Consider the following 19,193-nt stretch of genomic DNA (forward strand, 5'->3'; position numbering starts at 1 on the left):
AAACTGCATTTTGGTGCACCAAGTACATGAATTGAATTCTTTAAATAACTCAAGATTATTCTTTCAAAATACCTTACCAACAGCATATTATACTTTTTATTTTTTGAGAACAATGGCACATTTAGATTTAGAAAGAGGTTCATTGGTATCTACATAAAATCAAGACTAATTCTTAAAACAATCTAATGAGTGCATTAGCTTATAATGCCAAAGCAAAAGCAAATCCGACATCTAAAAAGTTCTTACTAAACATATGTAGATGGTCAAGCTTCATGTCATTCGTGAATGATAATGAAGGTGCAATTGTCATGGATTTTTTATATAATTGGTGAAGGACAGTTACAAGTTCGCAAACTAAAGATAATAGAAAGAATATCCATGTCAACTTTATTCCAAAAAAAAAGTTAATTGCAGAGCTCTGTATTCATTCTTCTTCCACCTAAAATAGCACAGACAACAGCAATTAGAAATAACTATTCCACAGAACTATGACAGTATGCCTAACAAAATGCATATGATATGCAAACTTGAAATCAGATATTACAGAACAAATTGATAACCATTCAAGTAAAAATTGTCCAAACTGTAGTGGTTTTAAAAGCAGAATTGTAGAAGATAATTCACGAAAAAATGAAATTTCTTTAACAAACATTTAGAAAGAGTACCAAGGACAGGAGGTAAAAATTTCGAATGATGCATCTGAGGAACAAACCTTCCACTTTAAGCCATTAAAACGTGCAGATTCCAAATTTAGCAACTCATCAAGCTGTTTAAGCTCATCTTTGACATTAGTTATAGTGTTGAAAAAAAAATTATGCTCGGCAACTTTCACAAAGAGACCACGTTCTTCGGCATCATGGACCAGTTCTTGCCACACAGAATGACTGCTTTTCAATGTTTGTGCATTTCCAGCAATCCAAAGAAATTTCCTGCTCACAGAAAATCAAGAGTTTCATGAGGAGCTATACAAATCCAATAAATAATTAATCATACAGCCTTAACATGTTGTTCTAATCTACCTACCATTCAATTCAAAACACATGAAATAAATTTGGAATTAAAAATGACATTGGAAAACAGAAGGAGATTTTGTCAAGTTACCTGGCCCGTGTTAAACAATAGTTAGTGATTTGATGATCGGACCATAAGCCAACAGAGCCATGTTCATTACTTCTGACAGTTGATATGATTATCACATCTTCTTCGCTGCTTTTTAGCTCATTGCAGGAACTTACCCAGAAGAGAAAACCACATTCTATCTCATATTTATTTGACAGCATTGCCTGAATAGTGTGAGCTTGAGCACTATACGGACAAATAACACCAACACTTAAACTTGATCTAGAACACCTCCATGCTGCGAATGTACCAATGGAAAAAAGGAAAGAAATTATTTGCAGAAAACAATAAAAAAGAAGTGAAAAAATCATAGCCCTTACTGTATTCAGAAATTTTCTAGCAAACAATTACTGTAGACAATAATGAAGATATCATACCATAGAACAAAGTAAAATAGTACATAGATATTCTACAGTCCCTAGCAATAATCTCTTTACATAGCCATTGTTCTAAAAAATGGAAGTTAGGAGGAGGACCAAGGGAGGAAGACAAAATGGAAAACAAGCATATGTCGAAGTATAGAGGTAGACTGATCACCAAAGATGCAAATAATAGTAATGCCCCTCCTTTGAATAAAAACAATCAAACAGCAGTGTTTTATATTGGGCTGTATGCCTATAATTTATGAATCCGCTGCTGTTAGTTGCAACAGATCTAGATTATGATTAAATGCTTACTGTTATATGTGACAACAATTAAAGATCATACAAAGTTGATGCTGGTTATTAGTCAGCCATCAATATTTTATTTGCTGTTACAGTAAAACAAGAATTATTTCTTCGCAGATTTGACATCCAAAATCAACAGAAGTGCTTTTTCCTTTTTTGACTTGGTGAACTGACTGCTCTTCAGAGAATGCTGATTATGCTGATTGCAGACTATCACCATAGTGATGCACATTCCAGGTAAAGTACTGATTCTAGATGGAATATCGGTGAATGGTTATGATCGTTGGAAGGTGCACAACTGATTCAAGAGAGAAGACTTTGAGAATGGTTGTACGCCCACGAGCTGTTCCATGAAAGGACTACATGATTGACATTTATAAATCCAATCAACTGATGAAATTTACCTGGAATATCTGTGACAAAGTCAAGTAGAGTTTGGGCAGCTGTAACCAAATGTGAAATAAGGTTATGAAAACAAACTTGATTGAAAGGATTGTCAGATATATCAACCTATCGATCATGAAATGTTTCTGATTCATTGCATGCATTATTATTTTCATTACTGCTCCTCTTGCTTCTATCAATAGAAATAATCTTGAAAAGGAATCATGTATGAAAATATGGAGTCTATTTAAAGAACTCATGCAAAGCTCCATTGTCAATTGGGAAGTTTTTCCTATTAGTAGAGATATGCATGCAATCTACTGAGGTTGCTTGTGAGTTGTAAAGGATTGTTTCTTTTGAGCATGATCTGCCGTATCACCCCGTACCATCTTGTATAGGGCATACCGTACCATACCGAAAGAAAAATGTACAAAACTTAACTACAAGTCAGTATAAGCCCCGTACAGCCCTGTATCGAGGTGCACCGAGGTGCGTACCAACCCGTACGGAAGCATACCAGCCCGTACTGAGGCATACCGAACGAAATCGATAAGGTACTAAATTGTCTGAAAAGGTAAACGGGAGAAAACAAAAAATAAGCTGCTACAAAGCATGGCTAGACACTCCTCATACCAAGGTTCGCTGTACCGGTCGGTACCAGTCGGTACCAAGCGTACCGTACCCGTACCGATGGATACCGGTATCGGTACACCAATGTCGGTACGGTCGGTACCGAGCGTACGGTACCGTACCGACACTCGGTACGCCTATACTAGTGCGGCACCGGTACGGGGTTCGGTACCGGTACGGCGAACCTTGCCTCATACTATAGGGTATGGGGAAATAACAAAGAATCAAAAAATATAGAAGAAAAGAGAGAAAATATCATAAAATTACTTCAATTGGTTACTATAGACTGAACGACAAGATTTGAGAAAAAAATTGCTCATATCAACAACACATCATTCAATCTTCCTACCCCCCAATCTTCTCTATCAAGTATCTTGTGCCTTGACCAAGCACAATCATCTATATATCCTCAAGCACAACCAACGCTCACACCCCATGTGTGTCCTCGCATGTGACAAGCATGATCCCCCCTCCCGCATCATGCGCTTGCACCCCACACAAATCCTCGCATGCCGCGCGCATGATTCCCCCATCCCGATCCTTGCCGCGCTCATGAGTCGCCTCCCCTCTCATGTGACATCAATAATAGAGCCCCATGAGGGATCTAAGAACCACAAGAGGTTCTCAATAGCCACAGATACTTTTCTTTTTAAAAAAAATGGAATAGCCCAAATCTAGGCCATTTCAACGGATTTCAGCTCAGGATCTTGCTAAAATCAGAAAATGTAGCTCCTCCTCACTTATTTTATGTGTTTTTTTTATTTTGAGACCAAAAATTGGCCAAAAATTGAAAAGAATAAGAGGACATGTTAAATTTTTGTATTTTGTGTCATTTAATATGTTGTAGATCTATAGTAGATCTACACTATGACACCAAGATCATAAATTGTTATTGAATCTATGATTTTTAAATAAAAATATACTTTTAGATTTAAAAATAAAAAATAATATAAAATTTAAAAAATTACTATAAAATCAGAACCATGCTTAAGGGTATGAATCTCCCTCTTAATAAAAATTTTATATCATTTATTCAAGTTTGGGCATTTTTACGTGAATAGTGATATAGGCACAACGCACAAGTTTAAATAGAATCCACAATAAAATAGCCTTTTATGCATGCCCACGGAATAAAAAAAAATATATGTAGCATCCAGATCACAATACTATACGAATCTAATCTAAAAAATATTTAATAATATTTTTAAAATAAAAAATATCAAAAAAATAATATGAGATTAAAAAAATATGAAAAATTACTAGCAAAATAGGTAATTTAGAAGTATTTTCTAAAGTAAATAAAATATTTTTTGCAGCATATTGAAATTTCACAATTCTCCAAAAATAATTAAAAATGATAAGCTAAGATAATGATAAATGCAACATCCCAATTACAGTTCTTCATTTTCTTAATTAAAATAAAATATCTAGATATGTTTTAGTTAAATATTGAATAATTTTAAAAAACAATTAAAATTAGTTAATTAAGTGAAAAAAATAAGAATTTAGTATTACACATGGTTAATTACCTAAATATCAATCAACGTAAAAAAAATTTTGAAATGTGTTTAGTTCACTTGCAGGAACAGATCCATCCATGAGGAAGGAACCAGATCGTGATATCGGTTGGGATCACGAAGTCATGCTCTCAAGTCGACACTACTAAAGGTGCAAATGGTGCAACACTAAGTTCAAAGGAGCAGGGTACTTAAAAGTGCCCCTAGAGGGTCCGCCAGCCGATAAAGATGCACTTCACTGATTTCAAAGCAACAAAAGAGAGAGCTGCCTGAAAGAGGATGGAGGAGGATAGTCGAGCAACAAAGCCACATTCCAGCGAACGCAACAGCCAACACATACTACTGGTCCGCCATTGCCTAGATATAGAGAGAAGAATAAGAGTGTGGATCTTCGAGGACCGAAGGATATCCATCTTGAGCTCATTAACAACAACAAAGAGGAGCTCGAGAACTTCATAGCTTCATATTAGAGCCAGTGGGGCACCTATGGATTAACATAATGTGTGATAGGTGAACAGGTCCCAGCAGACGAAGCATCATTAACTTCCTGACTTATTGGGACATGAAAATCTTTCATAAGTCAATTGATACTTTAGATAAGATGCACGATACATGGTACATTTTGAAACTAATGGAGGTAATAGATCACGTGAGAGAGTAGAACATTGTGCAGATAGTCACTAATAATGGACCATAGTATAAGGCTACCGATGAATTGTTGATGGAGAGATAGCAGCATATTTTCTAGACACCATGTCCTGCACATAGCATCGATCTCATGCTAATGGATATCGAAAAGATTCGCAAGATTGGCAGGTCATCGAGATAGCTAAGTTCATCACCAGATTTAGTTACAATCAGACATAAATCCTAGCTCTAATGAGAAAGTTCATTACGGGAGAAATACAGAGGCCGGATGTGACATGGTGTGCCACTAATTATATTGTACTTGATAGCTTTCTTGAGAGGAGAGCATGCTTGCACCAGATATTTGTTAACGTTGAGTGCTAGGACAACAGATATGCAAGGGCTAGCACTGAGGGGAGACACATAGAGGGCTTGGTGAAGAGCCAGCAATTTTGGACACAGGCTCACAGGGTTGTGAAGGCTATCAAGCCTCTACACGCTATGCTTTGGGTCATGGACTGAGAGATATACTTGCAGATGGGCTTCCTTTATCACATGATAATGGCTGCCATGGAACAGATCAGATAGACAGATCCAGTGAATGCCTATAAGTACATAGACATCATTAAGCAGAGGTGGGACTACTACATAGATAGGAAGCTACATTTAGCAGGTAAGAATATATATTAAAATAGTTGACCATTGTCTAGGCTTCTAGTTGGTCATGTCGTACTAAAATAATTACAAATTGTATTAGCAGCTTACAGCATGAACCTAAATCCCTAGTATCAAAGTTCGTCGAACCGATACCAGTAAGCATGCCGGTCGGCCACCGGACCGGTTCGCCACCGGTTCGGACCGGATCGAAATCGGTACCAATGGTTCGGCCCCCAAAAGTCCAAAAAAATTTGAGCTCGCCGGTACAAGCTAGTATGGGGGCTGGTATGGGCCGGTTCGAACCGGTACTGACTGGTACCATTTTCCACCGCTGTATCGGTCAGGACCTGACCAGTCCGGTACGGACTGAACCGGATGGTATGGGCCGGTTCAACATACCATTGCCATGGACAATAAACTTCTATCCACCCTATGCAGTATAATATACAAGATACAGCTTGATGCAGATGTAGCACCGCATTGTCATAGGGAGCTCAGTTAATTTAGGTGAGGTGTATGTACAACCATTAATAATTTATTCAACATATTATAACATCGTGTGCCATGTCTCTTTTGCACGGACAAAACTATTTAAGGAAGTCTTCCACAGCTTATGCTCAACAAGGGCAATATTATGATGAATCCAAGTATATTATATAAATAATAGCTATTACTTGATAAGTTTACTTTTTATAATTACCACCATCTTATATGGAGTCAACCCGCGTGTAGTTGAAAAGAAACAGAGAAGAATCACCGCCTGAGACCAACTAGATGAGCTGACCCTTGTGTTTAAGGAGTCGACCCAATATCTACATGAGTCGACCCCCGACATTGAAGAGTTGACCCTTAAGGCCAGCGCAGGAACTTTATATGAACTGAAGGAATGAGCCGACCCTTTTTCTTAAGGAGGCGACCCATTATCTACATGAGTCGACCCCCAACATTGACGAGTCGACCCTCTAAGGCTAGTGCAGGAATTTTGTATGGATTAAAAGAAAGAGTCGACTCTTGTGCTTAGTGAGCCGTCTCCTTCAGCATATGAGACGACCTCTGAACTTGGAGGGACGACCCCTGTTATCCTGACAACTTCAACAGCTACTTTCAAACAGTATTTTTGCTGGGTGCCAACGGATAGTTTTGCTAACGGCTAGTATATACTTCCTGATCAGTATGAAGTCCATAAATTCAAAGGAGCGCTAAGAGAAAAAGAGAGACCAAGGTGTGGAACAAGAGAGAGAATTCAAATACACAAAATCCGAGCTTCCAAAGATCAAATCCTCTCAAGAGAGCTTTCAAAGAGAAAAACCATTCTGTGAGGAAATCAGCTGGGATATTCAACAAGCTGCTGTTGTACAATCAAGACATTCAACTGCAGCCAACGACCATCTTCATAGCTTCAAATTTACATTTATTGTTTCATTTATTTTGAAGCTTTACTTACATTGTTACAGCATTTCTTACTTAGCTTTAAATCTATTGAAACAGTTTCAATTGTTCTGAAACTGATAAAAGTTCTTCCAAACCTGAATTGGAAGTTGTTGAATCAAGAGATTCAACAAGGGTTTAGGTTTTGGTAGGTGAGCCTGTGAAAACTAACTGGATTATTTGTGATCCCGAAAAACAAATAGGTTAAGATTTTGGTTGGTGATCCTGTGAAAACCGACTGGGTTCGTTGTGATCCCAGAAAAACGAGTTGGGTTGTGAGCTCGAAAAACGACTGCACTGTAATCAGGGAGGTTATAGTGAAAATTTTCAAAAGTCTTAGGGAGTGGATGTAGGTGTGGATTGCACCGAACCACTAGAAATTTTCTGTGTTTGTGTGTGTGCTTGTCTCTTTATATTTCTGCTTCTGTTATCATTCATTCTTTACTTCAGCACCTTTAGCTTTCAAATTGAAACTATAGTTTATCCGCTGCATTTAGTTAAAAAGTTTTGAAACCAAATTCACCCCCCTCTTGGGCTGCATATATGGGCAACAATAAATAATATCAAAAATTAAAAAAAAATTAGTATGTATTACATAATTCAAAAGTAATTTTTGAAGTAGAAAACATATTTAGAAAGAGTATTTAATTAGAAAGAGTGGACTGATATGCTTCCTAACTATATTTAGAAAGAGTGGCCATGTGGAAAGAGAATTGGACTAATCCCTCTACATATGAAGATGACCCCAATGTTTACAAGAGATATCGTCACTCCACGAGATTTTATATGTCGATATTATTTCAATTAATTTTTTGTTCTGCATTTTAATGATTTTCTTTATAGATGTAATAAGTTATGTACTTTAATTATATTTATCATGGAACTTGTAGTTATTTTATAAATAGAAAATACGCAAAAAAAAAACCAATGCATTAAAGAACATCAAAACACCTCAAAAAACATCAAATTAGTATTTAAATCACTCAAAATCTTCATAAAACATCATTAAATATCAAAAAGGATCCTAAAACATCATTATATATCAAAAATTAAAAAATAAAAAATTGTGTGCTTGTCGGAACCGGCATGCTAAGGTGTACCAACATTCGGTACAATATCAAACTGATACCATACCAAATCAGTGGCTGATTGGTATGGGGCATGGTACTTGTTCAGCCTACCTCGGTTGACACACTCCAATTAGTTAACGATTTTGAGGTTGGCCGATTAACCAATAGTAGAGAACATCTGTGTCTTTAGATATTCAGGAATCTACAAGGAAATATAAATAAATTGGTAAATCAACAATTAATGAGTACATGTCCCTATCATAATGCATCACACTTCTCACACTTAAACTTCATATCAAGAACACCATCACAAATTATTGAGTATCAAAGTTTATAAAGAAATAAAGAAAATTTACTAAACAACATTTCAGAACGTGAATATTCAATAAATGAAAAATTATTGCAGCATTAATCATTCATGTCACTATTAGAAAGAGCCGAACATGCTTCTAACTGTATACACATACCTTTCTAGGTAAAATAATAGAATGTTCGGCACATGCAATATTTAGGCTTTGTCAAAGAGAATGAATAATTTATGTATGTCTGTAACACCAAAGAACAATTTATTGGGAGTAAGTTTGACAAATATACACCCAATTTTAAATGAAGCATTTCTTTCTCCCTCAGAGTATATATGGAGAGATGTATTTATTAATGAAAAGAAGTAAATATTCAAGAGGAGGCAAGCCCAGGCGATGACTTCTCTATTAAGATGAAAGAAGTAAGAGGGTGGTGGCCTGTGGGCCACAGCCCTAGTAGTTTGTGTTGCACATACAGAAAACAAGGACCCTTATTAGACAACTCACTAAGGCCCTGTTTGGGGGAGCTGTTGGAAGTAGAGCTGTTGGAAGTAGAGCTGTCTGAAGTAGAGCTGTTATAAAAAGCTGTTTGTTGTTTGGTAACTATATTTTTAAAGTGCTGTGGCACTTTAACATATGTTTGGTAAACAAACTGAGAAAGTACTTTTATATAACAAAATTACCATAAAGGACATTGCATAGTATTATACAATAGAGCATGATAAAACATAACATATATTAATACATAATATACGATATAGTATAATATTACTGTAATATAAAATATTATTATTATAATATAGTAATATGATATTGCATAGCATAGCATAATGGTAATATAATTATTAGAGTAAATTAATTTTCTATAATATAACATAATATTAAATTATTTAACATAACATATTAATGTATTATGATATAATGTAATATATATTATATTTATAGTATAATACAATAATAAAGGTATAAAATATTATAATTATTAGTATTAATTAATTTCTCATAATATAACATAATATTAAATTATTTAAAATAACATATTAATGTATTATGATATAAGGTAATATAATATAATATGTATAGTATAATACAATAATAAAGGTATAAAATAATATATTATTAGTATAAATTAATTTTTCATAATATAACATAATATTAAATTATTTAACATTACATATTAATTATTATGATATAATGTAATATAATAATATATTTATAGTATAATACATCAATAAATAACCATTTATCTGTTTAATAGATTATCTCTTTACTTAACTATTTGCAATGGCGACAAATTCACTGTACTTATCAATATCATAAGGATCAGATTATTTGCCACTCACTCATTATTTTTCTTTATATTTATTTATTTATACGTACATTCGTATATATATTTTTATTTATGCATTTATTTATTTATTATTTTATCCATTGAAATATATTTATTTATTATCTTATTTATTCATTCATTCATTCATTTATATAAATATTTATTTATGCATTTATTTATTCTTTTCTTTTCTTTTCTTTTCTTTCCTTTTCTTCTTTTTTTTTCTTTTCTTTTTTTCTTCTCTTCTTCTCCTTCCTTCCTCTGCCCCCTTCTCCGTTCTTCTCCTCCTGCGCGGCCGGCAGCACCGGAAGGGGGCCAGGCCGCGGCGGCCGCCAGAGGGGGCCGGGCCGTGGCCGGCGGCAGTCTCGGTGGCCGACGGCGCCGGAGGGGGTGCGGCGGCGGGGGAGAGGGAGGGGGTGCGGCGGCGGGGCACTGCAGCGGCGGCGGGGGAGAGGGAGGGGGTGCAGCGGCGGGGGAGAGGGAGGGGGTGCGGCGGCGGGGGAGAGGGAGGCACAGCAGCGGCAGCGGCGACGGCGGTGCGGGGGGAGGGGTGGGGGTGCTGGTGGGTTGGGAGGTGGGTTGGGAGAAGAACAGGGCGGGGGGGAGGGAGGGGGTGGGGGCGGGTCGGTTGGGAGAGGAACAGGTGGTAAGACGAGGTTTTGGGGGAGGAATTTTTTTTTTTACATGGGAGTATTTTGGTCAAAAATACAGCTTTCCGAAAAAGCTGAAAACAGCATTTTCGGAAAGCTCCAAATTGGAGCTTCCCCCCAAAAGCTGTTTCAGCTTCCCGCAAAAGCTGAAACAGCTTTTCAAAAAATTTACCAAACACCATTTTTTAGCTAAAAGTACTTTTGGAAGGCTAGAAAGTGCTTTTTGGCCCTCCAAAAGCTCCCCCAAACAGGGCCTAAGTTGAGCACTTGTGTTTCGTAACACCTGAAGACATCAACTTGTATCAACAAATTCTATAAGTACAACCCTTTTATTTTCTAAGTGGACTAGTCAAAAGATATATATTATCACATACAAAAAAGAACCATGGGTTCACATGATGCATATAAGGTAATGATTAAATAAAGTTTGTTTTTCTAATATATTTTACACAACATTCCTCAAAAAACAAAAATTTATGAAAGAAGATCAATGTTACTATTTAAGAGGATGTGAACATGGAACACCATAAGCTTTATTATCATATATTAGCTCTTCAATTGCAACAATATCATTCAAAATGGATTTTAAATTAGAATCCACTATCCTTGGAATAAAATGCAACATAAATCGATAACTTTTGTTTAAGCCCTACTCAATTTTAGATATTCTTAAATCTTAATCAACCTTTACAAGCAAACTTTGCCATGATCGATCAAATCAAGGATGCTTTAATAGACTCATGCAGACATCTAATTACCTAAGGCTCAAATTCCCAGCTAGTCCAACATAAAGGGAGAAGTAACAAGGAAGTCAGAAAACTGGTTAATATTTAAGGAGTCCTATCGTACATGCTACAAAGCTTTAAATCAAGCAACCAGCAACCTAACTTCTATGGTTTCCCAAGAATCAAGGAATTAAATTAATCCGTAAAGCATAAGGCGGTAAACTATATGTCGACATCGAAAAATTAACACAAAGTATCTTTAATGATGGGAATGGTCAAATTTAAAAAACAGTTTGAGACACCAGACGGACTTTCATCCATCCCACTTCAAAAATAAGGACAAAAGATTAAACTAAAAATACCGAACTTAGGGAAAGCAAATAAACTTTCTAAGAAAATTTTGATATAGAATGTCTCGGACGCCCCATCCAACAGTCATTTCCTTTCCCCATAACTGCAACCCAAAACACAAGATTTTTTGGACTAAACATGTGAAATCTCTGAATTTGATAGTGCCTGGTAGTTGTGTCCACTACTACTTAAATTTCATATAATCAGTTGGCTTTCCCTGAATAACAAGATCTTGACAGTGAATAATTAAGAAACGTAACTGGCGAGCTTCTGATGCACGCACTCTATGTTGACATCTCTTAATACATTTTGAGCAACGTACAGATATTTCGGACATAAAAATGGAAGTTCACTATCTCCCAGAAAATCTACTGGACCTATGGACTGGTTAAAAAAGGATAGCACCAGAGTAAGATCAGGGAATGATGGAATACTATCTCAGCTACAATCAGTTGAAGTCTATGGATTGAAATAAATGCCAAAGGTTTTCAGAATTCCTCTCAAACGATCAGAAAGCCTCTAGGTAAATGGCCAGATGAATGTTGTCTCATTTAGTAAGAAGGAGAAAGCTTTCCTTTTTCAGTGCTTTATTTCATGTTGGATCCTTATAGACGCCCTCTTTGAAGTGTTTCTTCTTTTTGAGATCTTTGTTTTCTCTTTTATCTTCCTTTTCCTTTTCATATCTCCTTTTCCCTTCTTAGTATTTACCTTCTTCCCTTTTATTTTAGTGAATTTGAATAGGAAAAAAAAAAGAGAAGTCCCAATCAGACTCATAATAAGATTTGAGACTCATGATGTACAATATCTTCTAAACAAATGCTCCAAAATCATTACTACATCTGTGGTAAATTTCGATTGCCAGTGATCCAACAATAGATTAGCTAACAAAAACCATAATCAATTAAAATTTCATGCACAAAAATCAGCATATTGTTTTTGTTTTACTTCCGCTTTTTTTCTTAGCTAGTCAATTTCTTACAAAATCCTACACATATAAAGATTGAAATCTGCATGAATGGATGCTCTTGGGATTAACCATTATGCAAAAGGACCATGAGAGTAGTGGGGTGTGCAATTTAATTAGTAAACAGTTCAAAATGGTCCGCATTGGAAAAGGTTTTTGATAAACTATATAACAAATTGTGTGAAAGTTACCAACTAGTTCAATGTCATGTTCCAATAACTTTAAAGTCACATTAATTAGAAATTTAGAATAGAAGTTATTATCTACTTATAATTAACTGAAATCTGATTTATAAATATGACAAAATTGAAGGTTATATTTTTAATTAAAAGGTTTGAACAAGTAGCTAGCTTCCAAATCATGTAAAGCTAGCATTGATCAAAGAAAGACAAAGCAAATGCAGGGCCTATAGTCTAAACATTAAACAAAGGAAAATTAACCCATAGCAAAAAAAAACAATGAATCCGCTATTGAACCAACTAATAGAAAACCCAACACATCAGTACAAATGAAATTCTATTACACTCAAGTTTACCTACCTTTAAGAAGACTCATAACGATTTTGCATATAACAGCTGCTTCAATCAAATTTTTCCATCCTTCATCTTGTCCATCAAATGATTCTTGTCCATCAGAAACATCCAGAAATGAGAATGGAGCAGAAATACAATCTGGAAGACTAAGATTCTTAATATTTCCATCCAAAGTTTTTGGACTATCTACAAGCTTCCAGTTGAAAAGCTTCTTATTTGGGAAATAACTTATTTCCGGATGCATCCGGTATTGTACCTCTAAAGTGCAATCTGGCTTACACAAGTAGCTTATTCTTTCAAGTAGGCTCCGCTTGTAGCCAATACTATGTAAATTCTGAAATGGCAAAAGAAACCTTAATCACAAAAAGAGAATATCAATATGTTCACCAATTATGAGCCAAATGAACACAAACCTTGCTTACAACAATTGCAGGTAAAGAACAATCCCCACCAACAAGAGTTGTGTGTTGCAATCCGTGGAGTTGAAGTGGTAAAAGTAATTCACATTCATTAACCTCACCAGCCCTATCAACTATTAATAGGTCAAAGGGGCCTATACTGCCCATAGATTTCAGTTTAGGTGACTGAGGTACTGGACACAAAATGAGACCAGCATGTTTCAGTAAGAGATGCTCAATGGATCGTTTTCCTGCAGTAACCGGTAACCTCAGTGTATCAATTAGAACATTCAGAATCTCAAGGAGGTAATCTCTTGCTCTGCTAAGTGTCCAACCATTCTTTTCCAAGTCTCTTTCCTCTACTTCCTTTCCAGTAAAGAGCTTCACCAGTTCAAGTTTTACCAAATCATCACACAGGATACTCCACATAGAATCTATCAGGTTCACCAGAGAAGATAAATTCTTCAACTCTGAAACTGAAAATAAGGTATGGGGAAGATATTTCAGCAACAACTGCATGCAATCCTTAAATGGAAATGCAACAGAAGCAAATCGGCCTTTCAGTATCTCCAGATAACCGGTCAAAAAGTCATTATGCTCATTTTCTAATAATATATCATAATTTAAGCAAAACTTTTCTAAAAGATCAATCATTAAAGACATATGCTTCTTCCACCCACTGGCAGCTGAAAAGCATGGTTCTAGAAGGATAAGACGATCCTCCAAGAGTATATCAGTAAATCCATGAGAAGTATAAAGCTTTTCAGCATGTTCATCTCCTAATACTACAACATCAGACAACGGCCATCCAGGAAACATTCCTTCAGATGCATTGCTACCACACTGCTCAATGAGCTTCAAAAGACGTTGGACAACCTCAAAAGTAGAAAATGTGGTTGGTGCACAGACAACAACTTTAATTTTCCTTTGCAATGCGATCCAACAAATTATACTGATAATTTCAGTTTTACCAGTACCAGGATATCCGGATATTCTATTTATAGAAAATGAATCACAGCATCTGATGGTAGAAAGCGCAAGGCATATGGCCTTAATCTGTGATTCATTGAGCTCAACAGGCTGAATCTTCTGCAGCAGATTTTCACTGAGAGTATTTTCCGCATGTAGAGAACATGGACAAGCCTTTGCAACCTGCAGTTACATGCAACTCATGAACAAAGTCATTGTTCCAAAGTGCCAATCAAATATGACATGAAAGTTTCAAAAGTAATAGGAAACTCAAATCCTGTGCAAAGCACTAGAAAGGAAGAAGAAGTGGCATGGCATATAAGTGCATGTATTACAGAGCTCAATCGAGGTCCTAAAGAATAATCCAGCATACCATGTAAATGCCTTAAGCAAAAAGAACAGATATGCCCTACTGCATAACTGAGTATATAAGCATACATATAAGTATAAAAATGCATCGTCTCTAGGACATTTATTGTATATCAAATCATTCACAGACAGATAAAGAGGCAGGTGAGACATTCCACTAGTGCAGTACACCACGATGGGAGTGAGAAGTGATGCTGAGTAGGCCGGCATATAATCAAATTGAGTCATGGAATTCCTGTATCAGAAAATCTAACCCAATGTCCTCAGAAACCCCGAAAATAATGTAATAGTGGAAATATAAGTAAAAAAATGGTAAGGCTCTGCAGTGGGACTGGGAGTAGCAAAAAAAAAGAAGCATAGTAACAAGTCAACTGATCTACACTGGAAGGCAAACTAGCATATAGTGATCTTCATGTAGCATAATAAAGGTAAAACTTCTCCAAGATACAGACTTTCCCACCAACAAATTCAAGTAAAACTAGATTGATTTATCCACAATAAGGAAGCATGACAGAAGAAATGGCAATGAGCAACATAGCAATGAGTAGATCAATTTCTTACCAAACCATCAGCGTGCAGAATCCGTTTGATCAAGTTCAAATTAGCGTTCGGATCATCAACATCTACATTCATGGCATTCCAAACTTGGCTCTTATTTGCAATATTCAACAAAAAGATTGCAACAAATGACAAATCGGTGGTCTTAACTGTAGAACCCATAAATGCACCTAATCTTGCCATGAAATGCCTCTCCTCATATTTTTCAACCTCACTAACAAAAGCCAAGCAATTGAATGCACCTAACTTCTTCAACTCTGAAACATCTTTTGGCACCATAATTGTCAATAGAACAATATCACCTTCCCTTGGTGTATAAGCCTTCCGGCCCACCATGCTGCCACTAGACCATCTAAACCCAACAAGATTATTGGGTGCAAACTCCATTTGGTTGCAGGCTTTCTCAATATTTACATCTATACGAGGAGAATCAGCAATAGAATTCAAGCAAGAGGCGAATTGAGCCCTCGTCTCCTCAATGAACGGGTGTCTGAATGACTCGAAGTAATGATTCACAGACACGAATGTCTCAGGTATTTCCTTGATCTAGAAAACCATAAAGCGAGTCACGAGTTATCAAAAAGATAAAGAGGACGGCGAACAAATAAGAGCAAATGAAACAACACTTCAGAATTTAGTATAAAACTACCTTATGTTTGAGAAGATCTTCGTTGAGCACATCATCTATCGACCACTTAAGAACAACATCAGAGAGTTCTCGCTTAGTCTCAAAAGATCCAGAAGGTAATGCCATGTCAAAGCTAAACAAAAAAATTAAAAACAAAAGAGTATAAGAAGAGAAATGCAAAGAACCGGAGATCAGAGAGGATTTTAATCAGGAGAATGTCGTTGCTGCTGTTCTTATCGAATGCAAGAGCTTCACCTCTTTTCTTATTCTTTAATATATTTTTTTCAACATTTAACAAGTTAAGGCATTCCTCTTGCTTTTTTCTTTCTTATTGGCAAAACATAAGCAATTAGAGCTTCACCTCTCTTCTTATTCTTTATTAAACAATTAACAAATTAAGGTATTCCTCTTGCTTTTTTTTATTTCTTATTAGCAGAATATAAGCAATTTCTTTCTTCTCTTTCTCTTGCAAATGACAAAAATGTAGGAGATTTCGCATGCTGGATTTCCCCCACCATAAAACAAGTGATACGAAGTAAAATCAGGACAATTTCAAAAAAATAAGGGAATGAAAGATAAAACATGAGCCAAAAAAATGAAAAAAAAAATAATATCATCATCCAACCTTTCGTAAAGGACAGAACAACAAAGAACAGGCGGTGAACTTTTCCGGTTTTTTTGGTTCGGTTTTTGCTTTAGCATTTTATAGTGGGAGGAGAAGAAGCAGCTCCGCGGCCGATGAGAAGCGGAGGCAATGGTGGAGCCCGTTGGGGAAACGAAGCGTCGATAGCGAGTGAAGGGTCACTTCATTTCATATCATTTCATGCTTTTCTTCCCGCGTCGTCCCGAGAATCCATGCTCGTGCCTCGGAACTGGCATTCCAGATCTTTCCTAATTTTTTTTTTATTGTTGAAAAGAATTTTTTTATTTTATTACCATGAAAACAGGCTACCACACTGGAGGCTGATATAATTCAGACTAAATATCTATAAGACTATAACCGATGTTTGAGTTTTGTGTGAGAATAAATTCAATAAAATTTTTGTTGGGTTTTGGTTTATTTTGAAACCGGCCAGCACACCGACTTAACCTGACCCGCTAATAGCACTCCTTTGGTTAGGTTCTGTTTCAGGGATTTTGCTCGCGATGGATCTTTTCTCGGCCAAAGATCTTACATTTTCAAAAAAAAAACTCGAGGTACATTTTTTTCAATTTTCATTCAAAAGTTTCTATATATTTTCATGCCTTATTTTTGAGATCAAAAAAATATTAATCTTTTAGAACTTGCTGAAAAATGAGCCTCTAAACACCAACTAATCAAAACTCGCCAAGTGGCCAACCTCAGAGGTGCACGAAAAGTTCTTTAAATTTTAAACTCTTATCGCGACACCTCGATTACGATCATGAATGATTTTCTTAACTATGTGACGAATGAGTGAAATACATGGAGCATGATGATCCTCAAGACGTGCAATTGATTACTAAAACTGGCCGATCAGCACGCTAGAACACTTTGGCGGTGGGCACCGATCCTCATCTATACAAACCATTCCCGAAAGACCCTTCAAATAAATGCTCTCATGCCTGCTTACGCCCTTGTATTACTACTTTGCTGATTTCATTATTTCTTGAGAGTTTGTTTGACTTATGTATTGAAATGTTTCTTCACCGGATACTCTCTAGCAACAAGATTTGCTTGTTTTTGTTGTTTCATATTGGATCAGGCGTTGGAGCGAACGTCTGAGCATAATTTCCTTCTTGCAATACCTTTTTGGGAGCAATCAACATTGGAGCTATCGCCATCCAAGCATAATGGCTACCACATTGTTACCTCGGAGACATATCATCATTTTCAGTCGATCTGTACTATCTAAACAACTAATCGTCAAAGCAATTCAGTAGCTTAGCTAACTCGGCATCTTGGTCAGTCCGAGTCCCAGCGGTAGCATGTTTGAATTTAGAAATTAGACCTGAATTTTTTGATAGCAAGTTACTACAAAAGTTTTTTATTTGAACTATTCTAACTATAAAGATATTTTGATTTAATTTTGGAAAATATTTTATAATGGCAATAAATTTCTAAACACCATGGAGCAGCTGTAATGCCACCTCTTAAGCAAACGAGCAAGAGTTGGTTAAGATAGACCAAGCTGCACGTTGGCTTTCGTAATTAAAAAATAATAATTTTCAAACAAATAAAATTATAGAGATTTCTTTTCCTCGCTTAGAAGATTATTGTTTTGAAAAACTTATACAGTATTATTGAGTGCTAGTTTTGCTGCACCCTGCACTTGCTCGATCTTAAATTAATTCTCACGGCCTAAAATATTATATAATATTTGACCGTGGTTATATTAATAATCTATACTGTATCTATCTCTAAAAATAGTGTATTATATGTTATATTTTTATAATATTATACTATATAGTGGTTGTAATAAGTCTTATTGTTAATGGACTGTAAAATTATTTTTGTATTAGCATATTTATTGCCGTAGAGTCCAGAAGCCTTGAAACTAGAAAGTATAGAACTATGTAATTCTAAACCAATATAACAATTATTACGACATTTATGAAGCTGAGGTTGCCAACTAATTTAGTGGGAAACTTTGGGGTTGGGCTCTCATAGCCAAGCGTACAAATCCTACCTTACCCTAATTAATGCGTAAATCACATTAATTTTTCTACATGGCATGATTCAAACTTGGATAGCAGTAGTTTATGATTCAAATCCTACCAGCTGATTAGTGGGCCAAAACAAAACCTGCTGCTCCTTGGCCACCAAATAATGGAAGTGATTAAAAAAGTTTACTCAAGCTAGAGCATATAGAATTTAACACTTTTTAAACTTGATTTAATCAGATATTTCTTGAAAAACTACTTTAATCAATGCCTAGGTGCTCACATGCACATGAGTGCATGTATGATGGCTTCACATATTGGATGTTATTTTGCTATTGTTCTACTAAGTTCTACACTATAATATAAAAAACATTCGTGCTTTGTCATTTCTCTATTCAACTATAAAAATTGTATATATTTTCAAAATAATATATCATGTCACGTGGAAACAGTATTCTATATTCTAACAATCGCAGCCTCGAGCGTTTGGCTACTCAGTGCACGGCCACGCGTTGCACCTGCCCGCGCGAACAAAAGTTGTCTGAGCGGAAGGAACTCAAAGGTTATAGACTTCTTCTACTAACGAAGTCTTCCGATCTGTAATTAAAAAAATATACGTGACATCTTTGTTCTTTCTTATTTTCAAAATATATATTTTATTGATATATATTAAGTGACCAAGTAATACACATGA

The 19,193-nt window shown here is 35.9% G+C and overlaps 1 protein-coding gene across 1 annotated transcript in view; it reads right to left on the reverse strand.

Moving 5' to 3' along the window:
- Positions 1–16,003, reverse strand: part of LOC120107765 — a 42,921-nt gene extending 26,918 nt beyond the window's left edge. The window contains exons 1-6 of the mRNA XM_039121195.1: positions 15,899–16,003; positions 15,253–15,795; positions 13,369–14,505; positions 12,962–13,289; positions 1,102–1,357; positions 713–929 (exon numbers count right to left, since the gene is read on the reverse strand). Coding sequence (XP_038977123.1) covers positions 713–929; positions 1,102–1,357; positions 12,962–13,289; positions 13,369–14,505; positions 15,253–15,795; positions 15,899–16,003 — 2,586 coding nt within the window. The remainder of the gene's footprint in view (positions 1–712; positions 930–1,101; positions 1,358–12,961; positions 13,290–13,368; positions 14,506–15,252; positions 15,796–15,898) is intronic.
- Positions 16,004–19,193: the final 3,190 nt, after the last annotated feature.

Source organism: Phoenix dactylifera, unplaced genomic scaffold (genome assembly GCF_009389715.1).
Source record: "Phoenix dactylifera cultivar Barhee BC4 unplaced genomic scaffold, palm_55x_up_171113_PBpolish2nd_filt_p 001011F, whole genome shotgun sequence".
In the NCBI taxonomy this organism is placed as follows: Eukaryota; Viridiplantae; Streptophyta; class Magnoliopsida; order Arecales; family Arecaceae; genus Phoenix; species Phoenix dactylifera.